The sequence below is a fragment of the Lottia gigantea genome, assembly GCF_000327385.1.
Source record: "Lottia gigantea unplaced genomic scaffold LOTGIsca_146, whole genome shotgun sequence".
Classification (NCBI taxonomy): Eukaryota; Metazoa; Mollusca; class Gastropoda; family Lottiidae; genus Lottia; species Lottia gigantea.
The window spans coordinates 466,824-486,225 of record NW_008707735.1 but is presented as its reverse complement, the minus strand read 5'-3'; the positions used below and the strand labels follow the sequence as shown (position 1 = coordinate 486,225).

Sequence of the window (19,402 nt, the reverse complement as noted above, 5' to 3'; positions counted from 1 at the left end):
CATTTATGCAAATAGAGAAACATCCNCTTTTATGCAAATAGACAAACACCTCATATATGCAAATAGGGTAACACCTCTTTTATGCAATTAGCAAAACACCCTTTTTATGCAAATAGGGTAACACCCCTTTTATGCAATTAGCCAAACATCCCATTTATGCAAATAGACAAACACCTCATATATGCAAATAAGGTAACATCCTTTTTATGCAAATAGGGTAACACCCCTTTTATGCAATTAGCCAAACATCCCATTTATGCAAATAGACACACATCCCATTTATGCAAATAGAGAAACATCCCATTTATGCAAATAGACACACACCATATATATGCAAATATGCAAATAAGGTAACATCCTTTTTATGCAAATAGGGTAACACCCCATTTATGCAAATAGACACACACCATATATATGCAAATAGGGTAACACCTCTTTTATGCAATTAGCCAAACATCCCATTTATGCAAATAGAGAAACATCCCTTTTATGCAAATAGACAAACACCTCATATATGCAAATAGGGTAACACCTCTTTTATGCAATTAGCCAAACATCCCATTTATGCAAATAGACAAACACCTCATATATGCAAATAAGGTAACATCCTTTTTATGCAAATAGGGTAACACCTCTTTTATGCAATTAGCCAAACATCCCATTTATGCAAATAGACAAACATCCCATTTATGCAAATAGACAAACATCCCATTTATGCAAATAGAGAAACATCCCTTTTAAGCAAATAGACAAACACCTCATATATGCAAATAGACACACACCTCATCTATGCAAATAAGGTAACATCCTTTTTATGCAAATAGGGTAACACCCTTTTATGCAATTAGCCAAACATCCCATTTATGCAAATAGACAAACATCCCATTTATGCAAATAGAGAAACATCCCTTTTATGCAAATAGACAAACACCTCATATATGCAAATAGGGTAACACCTCTTTTATGCAATTAGCCAAACATCCCATTTATGCAAATAGACAAACACCTCATATATGCAAATAGGGTAACACCTCTTTTATAAAATTAGCCAAACATCCCATTTATGCAAATAGACAAACACCTCATATATGCAATTAGGAAAACAACCCTTTTATGCAATTAGCTAAACATCCCATTTATGCAAATAGACAAACACCCCATTTATGCAATTAGTGGAATGTTTCTCTAATTGCATAAATGGGATGTTTGTCTATTTGCATAAAAGGGGTGTTAACCTATTTGCATAAATTAGGTGTTTTGCTAATTGCATATATGAGGTGTGTGTCTTAATTTATGTAATTAGCAAAACACCTAATTTATGCAAGTAGGATATGCAATTAGCCAAACATCCCATTTATGCAAATAGACAAACACCTCATATATGCAATTAGGAAAACAACCCTTTTATGCAATTAGCCAAACATCCCATTTATGCAAATAGACAAAGATCCCATTTATGCAAATAGACACACACTCCTTTTATGCAAATAGACAAACACCCCATTTATGCAAATAGACAAACACCTCTTTTATGCAATTAGCAAAACACCTAATTTATGCAAATAGGATAACAATATAGGAAATAGGATTTGCATAAATTAGGTGTTATGCTCATTGCATATATGAGGTGTGTGTCTTAATTTATGCAATTAGCGAAACACCCTTTTTATGCAAATAGACAAAACACCCTATTTATTCAATTAGCAAAACACCCCAAATAGACAAACACCTCATATATGCAAATAGAGAAACATCCCTTTTATGCAATTAGCAAAACATCCCATTTATGCAAATAGACAAACACCCTATTTATGCAATTAGCAAAACAACCTATTTATGCAATTAGCGAAACACCCTATTTATGCAATTAGCAAAACACTCCTTTTATGCAAATAGACAAACACCCCATTTATGCAAATAGACAAACACCCCTTTTATGCAATTAGCGAAACACCCTATTTATGCAATTAGCAAAACACTCCTTTTATGCAAATAGACAAACACCCCATTTATGCAAATAGACAAACACCTCATATATGCAATTAGAGAAACATCCCATTTATGCAAATAGACAAACACCCCATTTATGCAATTAGAGAAACACCCTATTTATGCAATTAGAGAAACATCCCATTTATGCAAATAGACAAACACCCCATTTATGCAAATAGACAAACACCTCATATATGCAATTAGAGAAACATCCCATTTGTGCAAATAGACAAACACCCCTTTTATGCAATTAGCGAAACACCCTATTTATGCAATTAGCAAAACACTCCTTTTATGCAAATAGACAAACACCCCATTTATGCAAATAGACAAACACCTCATATATGCAATTAGAGAAACATCCCATTTATGCAAATAGACAAACACCCCATTTATGCAATTAGAGAAACACCCTATTTATGCAATTAGAGAAACATCCCATTTATGCAAATAGACAAACACCCCATTTATGCAAATAGACAAACACCTCATATATGCAATTAGAGAAACATCCCATTTATGCAAATAGACAAACACCCCTTTTATGCAATTAGCGAAACACCCTATTTATGCAATTAGCAAAACACTCCTTTTATGCAAATAGACAAACACCCCATTTATGCAAATAGACAAACACCTCATATATGCAATTAGCAAAACACTCCTTTTATGCAATTAGCAAAACACTCCTTCTATGCAAATAGACAAACACCCCATTTATGCAATTAGCAAAACACTCCTTCTATGCAAATAGACAAACACCCCATTTATGCAAATAGACAAACATCCCTTTTATGCAATTAGGAAAACATAAAAGACTTGCACTTTGTCCTTTTCATCTCAGGTGGCTGACTTCTGTAAAGTCTGAAAGGGGGTAGGAGAGGGGGTGGGAAGGGCTGGGAAGTATGCAGATCGTGCAGCAAAGTGGAAGACCCCTCATTAATCTTATAACTGATAGACCCCCTCTCACATCAAATGAACACTGAAAAATAATTTATTAAGTTCTGTGGATAATATAACATTTGATAACAAATTTAACAAAGAAACAACAAATAAATTATAGTTTTATTACAATTCTTTGCCATGGGACAAAGATATTTCATGCACATCTGTGGACCATTCAAAACAGTCTTAATCCGATTGAAACACTTCCTCAGATATTTATGCATACAGAGGTCAATTCAAAACATCTATACATGGCATAATTCTTCAGGGGTAGTTGTCTTTCTTACATAGATTTGACTTTTCATCCAACCAGTAAAACAGAAACTGTTTAGAAACAAAATGATCCAAGACGTGCTTTATCTTTGTCAGACTATGAACTAATTGTGGATGACATGAACTTTATGGTAAATGGAACTGGCCAATTGTGGGTCTGTATAGACTGGGTAGGGTGTCTGATGTGTGGTACAATGTGTGGTGCTGGATTATTGATACAGTAGAAAATAGAAGCATATCGTTTCAGAACTTCTATCTTCTACCGTATCTATAACACTAGACACTGTTTCTAGTCTATTAACACCATTAGAGTTTTAGATTGTGTAGTATGAAATTCAATTCTCTACTGGAAGATCAAGTCTATTGACTACCAGTGCTATTACTACAGAAGCTATGACGAGACATGAAGGCCGAGTCTACAGATTGCCTGGTTGTTTTATCCATTATTGTCATCCACCAATCTCCAGTCGCTTGGTCTTGGCTCACCTACAACAATTTTTTTAATCAAATACTAAGTGGTTAGGTGTTAGGGGGTGAAGCCGACACTGAGCTGACTCTTGGAAGCATTGGCACAGGCATCAAAATTTTCTTACCATGAGGATTCGAACCCACAGCACCTCATCACCCAGAGGACAACAATCCAGCTTGCTATCAACTGAAATATTTCATGTTAGGGTCAACTTACGTTGATTTTTTTGTTAGAGTGAATAGGGACTGAAAGATTTTTCTATGTCAGAGAAGCAGGACCGAGGTCTAGGGCAAGAGGCCCTGTTTGCTACAGGCTGTAAATTGTTTTTAAGATCCTCAACAACAAAATCTGAAAAGAGTTACTATGCATCTGTTCCAGAAAAATTTCTCTCATTTCACACTATATGGGGTGGCCAAGATAAACTTCAAGAGTAGTTTTCAATACTTACAAATGAATACCATGATTTTTAGGAGTAATATTATATAAGTTACGACAGATGGGAGTGTTTCTAGGCGGTAGTGGTGGTTTCTTAAATATACAAAAACAGAAATCAGTCCACAAATTGCCAATATCCCACGGCTATGTCGAAATTAGAATACAAACTTGATCAAGAAGGAACTAAACTGATATGTAAACACCATTCAGTCTGCAATGAGGGAAATTTAACTAAGACCTACTCCTAACCTATTATAATCCTTTGAGGAACCACACAGGAGTGGAGCGTAACTAGATAGTGAAATAATCAACAATACTTACATCATCACAATCCTGAAAGCTAGGATTATTAAAGCTGATCTCAGGCACCAGTTCCTCTACCTCCTCACAACGTTTACCCAGGTTGGGGTTCCGGTATTTTATCATGCTCACTAAACTAACATCCTTGCTAAAATAAAATTCAACATTATGATTATCTCTGATTTAGTTTTTACTACTATTCTGACTCAGATTTTACTAATGAATATAGACAACGCAGTGTTTATTGCAAGATAGCCTCTTCCGACATAAATTAACTCATAAAGGTGGGAAACGTTGGAAAAATCCAAAGAGACTAAAAGAACTTACTTTCTGGATCGTAGATAGTAAACTAAACCACTAACAAAAACAACAATTAGAACCAATCCTAGAATGAGACCAATTATCCATAGATTGCTGTCCCCATCATCTTCAGTATGAGCTGGATCATCAAGAGGTTGAGGACTGGTGGATGAAGATGATGTTGCTGATTCACATTGATTGCCTGTATATTCTGGTGGACAACTGAAACAATAGAATTACTGTTAGATCACAGTGGCACATGTATTTCTGAGAATCGACATGGCTAATATCGTTTAATTGGGGCATTCATTAAAACATTAATGACCACAATGGCTTTAAAATTAAATTTTTTAGCACAAAATAGCGATGTGTCTGTATTTTATTGAGGAAACAACCCCTGGTTCTAGACACCGAGAAACCTCTGCAGCTCCAGACGTTCTTGTACAATGTAAATAAAAATAAATACAGAACTAACACCTACCTGCATTGCATAACCTCTCTAACCATCTGACAGAAACCACCATTTTGACACGTCAAACTACATTTCTTAGTTTGATTGGACGCCATGTTATAAATCTTAGTTTCAACTTTATCATGTGAATGTAGTTTAAATGTTGCTTTGTTTTTCTTTGACTTCTCTGTCAAACCCTTTTCTGGAAGTTCATGTTGACCCGATTCTGACAAGATAGGTAAGTGATGAAGGATAGTTTTGGATGGCTGTTTTAAAGATGGTGGGAGAACAAACAGCTTCCCTTCAAGATCTTAAACATAAGATGAAATAGAGATGTAATGTGGTAGATTTCTACTCCTCATAGAGTTAATGGAATAGGGTTTATTGTTCTACTTATATTCTTCTGATTCAAGACAGACAATATCTTTTAGTCTGCTAGGAGGGACATTGAGTGATCTTCGTTGTACAGCCTGAATCACACAAATCTTTATTATATCATCTAAGCAACTAGATGCTTATTTACATCCTCCTCTTTCCTTTCGGAAATAATTTTGGATCCAGTTCCTGCTCTATACCAACATTGCAATAACGCACACTATCATTGGAGGAAAATATTAAAAAAACTTTACCGTAACAGTTTCCGTCTGTAATGTTGAGAGTAAAAACATCAGGACAGAGACAGCGAGCTTCATTAGGAATATTAACACATAAATATTGACATGACTTAGTTTTACACAGAGATAATCCTATAATTACATCATTAACTTTTAATATAACTATACAATAATAGAGACATACATAAACTCCTACAGGTGCTGGCACACAAGAAGTCTAGATCAAAGGTCCATTTAGGGGCATACATACATTGATAAACTCCTAAAATAATACAGTGAAGGGAAAAGCAGTGTATGTTTACCCTTTTAAAACACATGATACCACTCTACTCTACTACCAGGTTTAACATGTAGTGAATTATAGTCTATGCTATAATAATTCTCTAAAGGTACAAATGAAATGAATAGAGTTTTACATCCTACTTTTCTACACCATGAAGACAGTCTAAAGGTACAGCGAGCTCAAGAACAAAGTTGGAGCTACAAATCAGACTGGATATAATTGTAGGGGCAAGAAAAACCCCATAATTTTAGAAATGAGCTCTTCCAATCATATATATATACAGTATCATGACAGAAAGTATGCAAATTAGGAAGAGTTCAATAGAATGTTGAGGGGTGTCAAATAAATGACTGATGCAGTATTAGTATTAAACTCCTAAAGAACATGCTACAATACCTTTAATCTGTTTAAGAGGGTGAACAATCTTCAAACCAGTGGGGTTAGTAATTCTACTCATAATATTGGTCTCTCCATAATATAGACCAACACGACTAATACCACCTAAATCTGATACATAACCAACGTTCTCAAATACATCTAGACTCTTCGGCTTCTTAAACAACGTCTGACGTACAATTCGTCTACAAATACATTAAAATATTCCTTTGAAACTTCCAATCTATGTGTCCAGAATTATCCCTGTTTGAAAGTTAAAATGACGTCTCATCTTTTCTTGATGCTCTACCATGCATAGAAGATGAACATGATATTTTTCAGTTGAGGTATATTTTAAGGGATTATGCTATTTTCGCACAGTTTGGTAGTTTTGAAGACTATTTACATATATAAAACCCAAATCAACCTAACTTCAGATAATCTTACAGAGAAATTCTTACCACAAACTCTTTTGAACAAGGAATCTGAATTTCATACTTACAAATGATCACTGTTAAGGTCATATGATTTCATCCAACCAAAGAAGTCGTCAATCCAGTAGAGGATGTTTTTAACGTAATCTATAACCAGGTTGACAGGACTATATACTCCAGAATCAACTAGGATCTGTGGAAAACTTCCATCTAGATAACTCATCAATAACATATCTTCTTCCTTATCTACCCAATACAATAGTCTGAAATAATCAATCAATAATCAATCAGAATCAATCAAATTAATCTATAAAAACAAATAATCAATACAGAGAGTCCACATAGCTTATAATATTTATTTGATACCTAAGATAGAGAGTACTGGTATTTAGGTTTGTCAACTTACCATCTCTTCAGAGAGTCCACATAACTAATAATATTCATTTGGTATTTTGTCAACTCGGCATCACTTTTGGAGAGTTCACAGAGCTAAAGTTTATGTGGTATTTGGGTTTAACAACTCGGCAGCCCTTTCAAGAAACAACCTAGCTAATAATTTATTTGTTTTATTTATTTTTAAATATAAGTGATACAAACCCATTCAAAGGATGAACAGCAATAGACATGGGAGTCCAATCTGGTCTTGAGACGAGGGTCGTACATAACGCTGAGTCAACTTGACAACATCCTATAGAACCAGTAGTATTGGTATAGCTTGTATAGTAAACCATCCTAGTGATCCAGTCTACAGCTAGACTACAGATATGTCCAGTCTTTTCTAACACTATATGAGACTGTTTACCAGTTACTGTATGAATTGTGGCTGTATTCGTTGTTTCCTGAAATAGATACAGACATCAATACTAATGGTCTTCAGACAGATAGTTTTCTAGAAAGTCTCTAACAATAAGCCATAATGTTTCCAACTTTTTCTTTCGAGGGATCTGATTGGCTATATTTTCATTCAGTCTGGCCCTTCATTAAACAACAACCTTCAGTAAGAGACCAATTTTAATTATTTCCTTGACCAATTTCTTAATACAAGTTTGACTGTAGGTTTACTTACATTGTAGGTTGACCAGACAATAGTTCCAGTATCCATTATAATATCAACTTCTAGTACTGGTGTGTTAGAGTCTACTATACTAGTTTGTCCAGTCTGTCCGTTAGTTGATATTCTATGTATACCTTTATAATTAGCTACCAGTAAATATGGACGTACTCCTGGCAGTAGACAATTTGAAAAAAATAATGGAATTTCAACAAACCTATGGACAGAGTGAAATGAATTGATTTTCCTAGTACAGCATGGGCTAATGGAGACAGGCAACACCATGCAGTGTGCAATGAGGGAAAACATTGAAATATTACCAGCACAGTTGCATACATTAGTCTGATCTTTAATTAGGTATCATTTGAATTATGCTGCGATGGCACTTTGGCCAAGAAAGCAGACCATGCAGTAAGCAATGAGGGAAATTTTGTCAGGAGAGCTGCATTAGCTTACCTTTAGCAAGACAAGTTGTGCCATCTTCAGCCAGTTCATAATCTTGAAAACAGGAACAGTTATACTGGTCTCCTAGACTCTCACACTGATGAGAACAGTTTCCATTCATAGTAGCACACTCACTACCAGCTGTAAGATTGCAGAATATAAAGAAATAGAATGATTCTGTCCAGGAAACAAACCTCCAGGCCACGCAGCAAACTAAATAGTTTTTATATACAATATACATAATGTGTCAGTAATTACCAGAAACCTGTATTGAGTGTTACACAATTAAGCAGCAAAGACAGGTATGGTGACAGACAGGGTATGCTTACTATTCTAGACACCTGATACCATGAAATGTTTACTCAAGTATAATTGATATACTTCCTCATATGTTCACATCCTTAATCTTTTATTTATTTATTTATACACAATGTTATCAGTTGAAGAAATCAAAAATCAACAAAACTTACTGCATTCTACTTCATCTGATTTATCAGCACAATCCTGTATTCCATCACAATTCTTATCTTCTGCTATACACCAACCATCATCACATTGAAAATGACCAGGAGGACATTTATCTGTACAGTTCCTCTCATCAGCACCGTTAGGACAATCTTCAAAATGGTCACATACTACAGACTTCACCTCACAGAGATACTCCGAACAACGGAACTGTCGCTTGGTACAAATCTGAGGAACTACAAACGAATTGGTATATCAACAATCTACTAGGTATTATTTTGGATAGTTATAAAGCCAGTCGACCCAGCTGTAAAATGGGTATGCCTAATCCGGGAAAGATCAATGCCGAGAAGTTTGGCCAAGGACCAGCTGGTGGAAAGGATTCTCGCAAACCTAATTTGTTATCCTTGTGAAATAAATGCCAAGGGTTTTGACCTAGGATTAGCTAGTAGACAGGATTCTTATGAAACTATTTTATCTTCCTTGTAAAATAGGTTGTTTCTTCCCTTCAACAACAATGAACGAATACTTACTACAGTTTTGAGTTTGTTCGTCTGTTCCATTGATACAATCTACTGTACCATCACACATCCATCTTGTAGGAATACATTTACCATCCGAACAACGAAAATGACCCGTTTTACACTTGGCTGAAATTGATATAATAATTTCTTTAGTTCAACTGTCAAATACCATATAACTATAAGTGTAATATGCACCCCTTCTTTCTGGGGTTAATCTCAAAAACTTAACATAAGATAATGACCATGAAAAATAGTTTATCTGAACCATAATAGCAATAATAAAATTTTTAAAGCACCAAAAAGCTGTCCAATGCTAAAAATTTTCACAGTAAAAGGTATCAAAGATCATTTCAATATTCTTCAGAGAATTATTAAAAAGACAGTCCCCTATAAAAACGTTGACTTACAAGGACAATTAAGTTCGTCTATTTTGTTTGGACAGTCGATGTTGTCATCACAGATCTGCTGGGGGTCCATACAAGTTGAATTTACTCGACATTTTATCTGACCTGGTTTACAACTATAATCATCTTCTATAATAAAACACAAGAATTCAGAAAGACCTTTCCCATGCTTTTTCCTGACTGAACTATTAGGGACAAGCAATCCTATGCAGTGTGCAATAAGGAAAATTTTGCCAGGACCTTAGCATTAGCCAAATCTTTTTTGATTTCCAACTGTCAAGGGATCTTTAACATACACAGACTGTAGTACAGAGGGCCTTGGTTTATTGTCCCATCAGAACAACTAGACGCTTTTTCCATGTCAACCTCTTGGAATTTAGAAATGAACTCTGTTGATAGTACGGTAGTGGAAATGAAATGATCAAAATAACTCATGACGAGCCAAAATCATAAATCATTGTGTTCAGAATACAAGAAATTCCATAATCCATAAAATTAAAAAAAAACCAAACTTACCAACACAGGTCAGCAAGTCATCATCTAGTATGAGATTATCTGGACATAGACAAGTTTTACTATTCTTGTGTTTAGCTAAACAAACATGGCTACATCCTCCATTATCAACTTGGTTACAACCATTCACAACTTAAACAGACAGATCAAATATTTCTTGATAAAAAAAACTTGATAATTCACTTAAATTGTTATAAATTTGTTCAATTTAAACTGAGAATTCGACTAGGATTATATACCTACACACCCAGTTTTACCCACCCACACTTTCATATCCCTTATACCTCACCCCTACCCTACATTATCCCTCCTTCAATACCCCACCCTCACCTCAACCCTACCTGGTATTGTTTGGTGTATTAGTGTTAACTCTGTTCTACCCTCCATTCTACTGTGTAATATAGAGTATTGTTTTGAAGTAAGGTTAAGAGATTGTATAGTATCTGTTCTCCAGTCAGTCCAATACATCATCTGATTCATTACAGCCAGTGACAGAGGCTCTTCAGTTGATCTACAATATCAAACAAATTAGACTTTTACACCCTACTATTGAGAGATGATGATGACCATACAGTGTGCAATGAGAGAAATTTTAGACTTGGAAATGAAATGAATGGAGTTTTACATCATACTTTTCTGCACCATGTAGGTGGACAACATGCAGTGTGCAATGAGGGAAATTTTTCTATGAAAGTGGTGTTAATGCACCCTTTTTCAAGTATCTTAAACTTATATACATGCTTTTTCCACAACAATCCCTCTGACCTGCATCACTGTTTGAAGGACATCAGGTTGAAAAATCAGAGATCAAACCCAACCAGAAATTGTTGAAATTAAAAAATGCTGCTTACACAGTATGTGTCATTTTATTTTCACCATTTAAAGTCACAGAACAGATTTCTCCCAGCTTGGCGTCTGTCCAGAATAACCGTCCTGTGATTGAGTCTATAGTCAGGTAGTTTGGTTTACCCAGACCGTGACGTACAAGATGATAGCAGTGTGCTGCGTCCATATCACAGACGTCTATCCTCGCTTCCACCATGCCCCAATCACATATAAACATTGTTCTAAAATAAAATAAAATGGAGTTTTATATCTTAATTTTAAAGCCTGCTTGGCCTAATAAAAAATTAACGAAACTATTCTGTACAGGATACTGAAGACGGGAAAAACCTTGCAGTGTGCAATGAGTTAATTTTTTCATGGACTGTGTTTTAGTCTCTTTTCTAAATTCCACCTGTTCAGGAAATCTATAGTGCATGGCTAGTAGCTTATTGGAAAAATTTGAATGCACATTGGACAATGAAGTCTTGGCAACACCACAGTGTGCAATAAGGGAAATTTTATCACAACAGCATGTTATTAGTATACTCTCTCAACAATGTACAAGGAAAATGAAATGCACCCTAATTCAATGAAGATGGACGGTGCTATGCAGCGTGCAAAGAGGGAAATTTTGCCAGGTTGACACACCTACTCTTTTCACGAGGAAGATGAAGACTCACCCATCTTGAAGATTAAGAGCCAGGGCTCGAGGTTCATCAAGATCAGCTGGTGTCAACAGAACAGATCGTATTTCTTTATCAATATGTGATACTTCCAATGTTTTCTGAAAATAATGAATTTAATATTAAATAGTTTTAGCTATGTGGACTCTCTGAAGTGGATGTTGAGTTTACAAAACCTTTTTACCAAAGGAACATTTTGTTGACTCTCTGAAGGGATATCGAATTGATAAACTTAAATATCAAAAAAACATGTAGACTCACTATGTTATGGTACACAACTTTTCAATATGATTTCTATGAGGATAATCCTATTTCAGTAAACTTTTGCAGTCACTTAATTGGCATATTAAAACAAAAACCAAGATGTAAAACTATTTTCTCACCTTGCCTGAATCTATCCAGAAGACATTTCGTGCCACCCAATCTACAGCTAAACTGGCAATTTTCTTCATGTCTCCCTTCACAATAATCTTGTGTCTGAATAACAACATTGTTGGCAAAGATAATAATTCAATTTAAAAGTCTACACAAAACTAAACAAGACTAATTGGGACCTCAAAGCTCAGAATTTTAATGGTGAAACTTAAACATACAAGGTTAATTCCTTGGGATGTAAAAATACAGACGAACATTAAAAAAACTGTACTAGTACTCACTCTTGGTTGCTGTCTAAAGATGATTTACAAATGACTGGATGATCATACTTGAGAAAAGAATGGATAATTTCTTGACAGATTGGATCATACCCTAGTGATTGGATCTCCTCATCGTCAGAGGAATAGATAGTGTAAGGATCACCCCCGATATAATTCAACGAGAACTGAAGAATATCTGAATCATGAGCAACTAATAACATCTTACTGGAACCTTTTCCTAAAAAAAAAATAGGAGAAATCAACAGAAATTAATGAAAAATGCAGATTAACATCCTACTGTTCAGTACCTAATAAAGGCTAAAGCACCTCAGTTTTAATGTCACACCTCAAGGACTAGAAAGATAAAATTGATGAATGCTTACTCTGACAAGTGTGTTGATCTTCCCCAAGCTGGAAATCTATAGGACAGGCACATGTATACTTGGCTACATTATTACTTAATAGACAAATATGACTACATTTCTCTAGCTGGCACGGTGAACCAAACACATCTAAAAGTTAAAAAATAAATTTGCATTAATTCCTAACTTTTCTGCACATGATTTGGTGAGCTAGAGAGGCAAAACCATGCAGTGTGCAATGAGGGAATTTTTTTTAAGGAAGGTTACTCTTTTTTAAATTGCAACTGTCAAGGGATATTTAACGTGCACAGCCTGTAGCACATGAGGCCTGTTTATGTCCCACTCAAACCAATAGGGCCTATTTCCAACCGGCATCACTGACAGGGGAGACAGCGTTGAACAATCTTAAGATATTATTCTTACCATAGAACAAGAAGCATTAAACCTACCTGGTGTTTGTAGAGAGGGGTGTAACACGACAGCAGCTGTTGTACGAGGTACGTTACTGACAAGATGAGTTCTATTTCGTCCCTTCAGTTTGTTAGCTGAGTTCAGAGTATGTTTCACTTGGTCTGACCAGATCATCAAGTCTTCAAATACCACCAGAAGGGACGGGTGGTGAACTTCATGAGCTAAGATCACCTAAAGATAAAATTAAACTGAGTTTTACACCCTAAGTTTGAACATATCAATATAAATACTGACATAATCTGTGCCACAGACCAACAGACTCAGAAAGCTAGTTAAGTTACCTGTCGATCTGTTCCATCCAGCTTGATGCTGTCAATCACTCCGAAAGTTAGGTCAGCCCAGTATAATCGACCAATCGTATAATCTATAACAAGACATGTAGGTTGACCAAGTCTATCTGATATAAAATCTTGTTTATTATCACCATCCATCCAACTCTTACTGATTTTTCTCGTATTACCAGCTTCTGATAGGTACAGATTCCTAGACAGAGAAATGAAATAGAGTTTAACATCCTTATTGATCTTATATTGAAAAACTGGTCAAATTTCACCCAGTTTCGTTGAAATCAGTAAAGAAGTTTGCCTTCTAGTATGTTACAGAGCTGAATATTGAATGCACTTCCAAGAACAAGGGCAATAACTCATTAAATATATTTCTGGTATGCATTCTTGAATAAAGACAATTTCACCATGGCAAACAAGGATATTTCTCCTAGCTCAGCTTACCCACCATATTTAACCAGGCCATTAAACAAAACTGAATTGGCTTACCTAGCATGTGGATCCACAGCAATAGAGGTTGGTGAATGTAGTTCATTGAGAATAACAGAACAGCTTACACCATCTGGTTTACAGACTACAACCTCCCCTCTTCCACTGTCCACTATATACAGGTTCGCTCCTACCCAATCATATACTAGACTTTCTACACTGACCAGTCCTAGAGTAAAATGAAATAGAGTTTTACATCCTACTTTTCTGATCCAGTCTGACCCGTAACATATTCTTTTCTCCTTTTCAATTGATGAGGGATATTTCACCTACACAACCTTCAGCATGCAAGCAAGGAAGTCGTAAAAACCACTTCTTTTGCCAATGTGAGAATAGAAACGAAATAAAGAATGTGACGTACCAACAGAGATGATGGCTCGACGACGATGTAGTATCCATTCATCTGTTCTTGATTTATAAACTTTCTTATCTGTATTACTGGCCCAGTACACTGTTTTACCATTACTGTCTACAGCTGAAATAGATACATGATACAGTTTATTAAGCAAAATATTTGACAACACCTTGAAGTGTGCAATGATGGAAGATTATAGTTTTACCACTATTGTCTACAGCTGAAATAGATACAAGATATAGTTTATTCAATACAAATATCCAAATTGAAAGCAAAGGTGAAAAAATGAAATAGTTTTTAATCTTACTATTCTATATACAGAGTGGATTAATAAAGAAAGGCAAAATTTATAGAGGCTCTGCCCAAAGGACCTTCGTTTATCCCCCAAAATTGTAACTCAAAAGAGAAAAACTTTCAAATCCTCTGGGAATGTCTTATAATTTATTCACACGAGTTATAAAATGGGAAGGATACTTTACAAAGTTATAACTTCATGACTTTGTATTAATGAGAAATCATTAATTATTCTAAAGACCATCTTACCTAAAGCAGAGATACCTGTTAAATCTGTTCTGAAATATGACGTATCTCCCGAGTTTAATCCTAACTGAGTTATAGATGTACGGGTTGAATAAAACAAGATGGCTTCCTTCCCTGAAACACAAATTACAACTTTTATAGCAAAGACTAAAGATAAACTAGGCTTGTGGTGCCAGGCAGGGTATGTTTACTCTACTAGACACCTGATACCACTTTCCATTATGAAATACTTACTCATTTATAATTGATATCCTTCCTCATATGAAAATTTCATTTGCTGCTACTAATGTTTTGCCTGTTTTGGATTTTGATTTTTCGATCAGATGGTTAGTATTTGTGTTTACTAATTTTAGACTTACCTGGTACTCTACAGGTGTGGTCGTCTGGTTCTAGTTCGTAACCATGGATACAGTCACATTCATAACTTCCAACAGAATTCTTACAAATCTGACTACAGCGTAATTCCCAGGTTTTCTTCGACAGACATTCATCTGTATCTAAAACAAAATAATCAATCTTATACATCCACAATTTCAGCCATTTTAAATGGGGTTGATATACTTTGACGTGGATTAGAATAATGATTGATATATTCATTCAGTGAGTAGTCAGGTAAATTCTGATGTATAATTAGCTTACTCTTTCTTCAAGTACAAATTTTCACCGTCATCCCAAGATCTAAAGAATACTTTTCAAATTCATTCAGTAGACAATCAGGTAAAATTATTCTAGATAAAAGCAATAACTACATGAATCTTCTTTCAATATAAATGTCAGGAACTGGCATACATGCTCATCCCAAAATTTAAAGAATGTCACTAAGAGAGCAATCAGGGAAAAAATAGAGAGTGCAACTCACCAACACAAGTTTTCTCATCCTTATCTAATTCTAGTCCACTGACACAGAGGCAGGTCAAGCTTCCTTTTACTGGAGCGCAAGCTTGTGAACACCCTAGTTTGGCACATTCCATAGCTGAAAGATTACATAATGAGCTAAATATCAAAATAAACTAGAGCTCAAAGCATGCTTCAGATATACAATCCTCATCAGGATAGATAGTTTTGGAAACAGGGTTCAAAACCAGTCCCACAGCACCCAATTTTACAGCAAGACACAGTGGAGTATTCTTATAATGCATTGGAATTCCTGTAATGTTTTTCTCTCTTGACACCTTGGCCAGTGCTTCTATAGGAGAGTAACACTAGTTGTCAATTACTTCAAAATCCAACTTACAGCAGTTTTTCGGCTCATCAGACCCATCTAAACAATCATCTCTTCCATTACAGACTTTTCTTACATCTAAACATTTCTCTAAGTTAGTACACATAAAACTTCCTGGTGTTCTTTCACATCTCTCTATTGTATCTAGTATATACAAAATATACAATCAGTATTAGTTACATGTAGAGTGTCTTGAAATAAAACAACATCTTATCTTTCACCAACATTTACAGGTAAAGATCACTATAAAAAAACCTTTAATTTTAATTTCCAAATGTTGGAGAAACACCAACGTAAACAGTTTATTGTCACATCCAAACAAAGGTTTCACAAACATGCTCTTCTGCTCATGAGTAATTATGATTGTTAAGAAAAACTTACGGCAAGTGTTGTCTGCTTCATCCGCACCATCAACACAATCTGGTATCAAATCACACATCTGATATCTGTTAATACATAGGGTGGTGTTCGGACACAGAAACTGATCAGTGGCACAATTTACTTGATCTATAATGAAATAAACACCCATATTTTACAAGAATACTGAACAAACCTTTAGGAAAATATTTTTTTTAAATATGAGGTTTTCAAGGTTCCTGTCTACCACCTGGTGTTTGACTAAATGCTATGTTATGTTTTTTTTTAGGAAAATGATGCAATGAAAAGCACTAAAAGGCTTCAAAATTACCAAGTCTCCCAGATGCTTTGTTGACAACAATAAACCAGTTTGTGCACCACCATGGGCTTAAAATGACCTTCAGGGACAATCTTACTGAAATGACATACCACAAGAATGTTCATCAGAACCATCATTACAATCTTCACTTCCATCACAAACAAAATCATTAGGGACACATTCTCCTCCACTCTTACAACGGAAACTATCATAATCACAGTTCTTCAAGTCAGAGTTCACTGGAAATAAAACAGTTAACATAGACAAACTATTATAATCACAGTTCTTCAAGTCAGAGTTCACTGGAAATAAAACAGTTAACATAGACAAACTATCATTAATACAATTCTTCTTCAGTTTAAGACAAAGACAGAGAAAAAGTTTTGCTTGGTTACGTCAATTATGAAATGGTGTAGCAGGTAGGACTACAACATAACCACCAGCTTGGAAATTTTGAGTCTTACTTTTCTATAACTGATTTGGCGAAGAAAGACAGCAACATGCTGTGTGCAATGAGGGAATTTTTTCCAGGTAGCGCCATTAACCTACTCTATTTTCAACTGTTGAAAACATTCAGTTTGTAGTTCATAGGGCATTGACTTATTTCAACTATGAGATCAAAGAAAAAAACAACTTACAGCAACTAATTTCATCTGATCTATCAGAGCATTGATCTTGGCCGTCACATTTAAAATCTGGATCAATACATCTTCCATTGTCACATTTAAACCACGATATCGGACACACTTCAACCGCTAGAAAATAGATAATATACTTAACGGGCGGATTAATAGTTGGATAAATGGATGAAGAAAAAGATGGATAAATATATGTAAGATAAGTAAGGTAGGGAAATAATGTTATCCAATTAAACAGTAGCTTACAAATATTGCAAAGAAAGCAGCCAATGAAATCACTGTTCTCAACACATTATTTGGATGTTATTTCACTCACATATAAAGCCATTAACCATTGGAATGCTTGAATGCAAATTACAAAGGTTTTTTAGTACCAGTATCAAAATTTTAGAACCACAGTTTGATTCACTCAACAATTTATGTATTGAGCACATTTTTTAACTGGGATAATATTTTGTAATTGTCATGGTACTTACTGCAATTGGCTTCATCTTCACCCTCCAAGCAATCCTCCAATCCATCACATAACCAGGCTTTCTTTATACAGTGTTTATTCTTACACTGGAACTGGGAAGTTGTACAATTCTTCACTGGCTTACTGCTTCCAAATAAATCCCATAGTATACCTGACAATACCAACATTTCTCACATGAGCTTGATTATTTTTAGGGGAGGACACCCCCTGCATGTTCTACTGGTTCAATGAGGTAACTGCAGCCATTATAGGCAAGCCATTTCTTTCAAGTTGGCTCACCTACCATTGTAAGGCTGAGAGGGTTTGTCCTATTCATAACTCTATGCAATATAGCCTATTGTTATATTACCGTACCTTTGAGGAATCGAAGACTCTAGGAAATTTCTTTGAAGTACATGATATCAACTTGACCTATTTCAAAGGAAATCGAATGGAACATAATAAATATATTAGCCTGTAATAGCCGTTCTTCTCTAGGCTACTTACCATGTGAAGAGACAAACAAGCTTGCCAACAGAACCAAGGTGAATATTTTCACCATACTGACCAAAGCTTTGTGTTCAAACTGATAGTGGACGATGAGTAGATGTCATCTCTCTCTCTATCACTATCAATATAACACGCCAGTCGTCAAGCACGTGCATTCTGGTCACCGAAATAGGCCAATCGTTGACTTCCAATCAGTCACGCTAAACGATTTCTTTTCGTCCCTTTTGTTTCACTGAAAGAAAGTTCTGAACTGAAATCTTATAGCGATTGATGCTCAGTGGGATTTCGACGTTTTGTCATTTTTTGAAAATCTTTTCCCTCCACTGCCGCCACTGAGTCTCTACCTTTTCAGTAGGCCCAGCCCCTTGCCCCTTGTAATATTTGTTCAATGTAAGCACTAAGCCTAGCCGACTCACCTACTGCAGTGATGGTCTACCCTGGCTGACGAGGGGATAAATAAATGAAGGTCATCTTACAAAAGAAATTTTGAATCTTTGTAGCGAACCATTTTGTTTTTGAACGCTTCCAGAATTTTCGTCTGCTTAAATGATCAAAGGGAGAGAATCCAGATCAAGCGCGTGCACGAGTTGACTCCCTTGATTGGAGGTTTTCATGAAGAAGGTAGAATAAACCCTTCTATTCAGGAAACTTTTATTGCGAAACTTGAAAAATACATGTGATATCTTGTCGAATTTCGCCATTTTTCTGATTTTTCCTGTCGAGAGGGGTTGGCAAGATGTTTGACAAGAACTATTATAAACGTTACTTGCCCAAAGATGCTGCGGACATGGCTGCATTGGGCGTTTTAGTGGGCGTAGTCCATTTAATGTTGGTGTTTGAATTGTTCGTGGTTTTGCCTTTTGTTTATCGAAGTCACCATGGAACCTTTTCCTACTATATCCATGTGTTAAGTGCTATTTTTTTGTATGTGAACGTTATGGGCAACATGTACAAACTCATTACAACAGAAAATGGAACCAAAGGGA

General features: G+C 35.5%; 2 protein-coding genes across 2 annotated transcripts; both read right to left on the bottom strand.

Annotated features, from left to right (window-relative positions):
- Window positions 1–3,570: 3,570 nt before the first annotated feature.
- LOTGIDRAFT_173012 (hypothetical protein) lies at window positions 3,571–5,281 on the bottom strand (the record flags this gene model as incomplete). Its single annotated transcript, XM_009050198.1, has 6 exons — window positions 3,571–3,696; window positions 3,804–3,865; window positions 4,138–4,207; window positions 4,436–4,562; window positions 4,742–4,936; window positions 5,196–5,281. 6 exons carry the CDS (start codon window positions 5,279–5,281, stop codon window positions 3,571–3,573), a joined length of 666 nt encoding a protein of 221 aa, XP_009048446.1.
- A 403-nt stretch (window positions 5,282–5,684) lies between these two features.
- Window positions 5,685–18,468, bottom strand: LOTGIDRAFT_173011 (hypothetical protein; the record flags this gene model as incomplete). Its single annotated transcript, XM_009050197.1, has 30 exons — window positions 5,685–5,911; window positions 6,459–6,643; window positions 6,940–7,134; window positions 7,469–7,710; window positions 7,938–8,095; window positions 8,379–8,507; window positions 8,837–9,067; window positions 9,365–9,481; window positions 9,763–9,888; window positions 10,276–10,404; window positions 10,614–10,783; window positions 11,124–11,339; window positions 11,778–11,881; window positions 12,164–12,257; window positions 12,437–12,653; window positions 12,799–12,927; window positions 13,227–13,419; window positions 13,530–13,731; window positions 14,022–14,190; window positions 14,383–14,496; window positions 14,546–14,596; window positions 14,920–15,030; window positions 15,276–15,413; window positions 15,776–15,889; window positions 16,151–16,282; window positions 16,520–16,645; window positions 16,925–17,116; window positions 17,453–17,569; window positions 17,929–18,078; window positions 18,414–18,468. The coding sequence occupies 30 exons, from the start codon at window positions 18,466–18,468 to the stop codon at window positions 5,685–5,687; spliced, it is 4,533 nt and encodes a 1,510-aa protein (XP_009048445.1).
- Window positions 18,469–19,402: the final 934 nt, after the last annotated feature.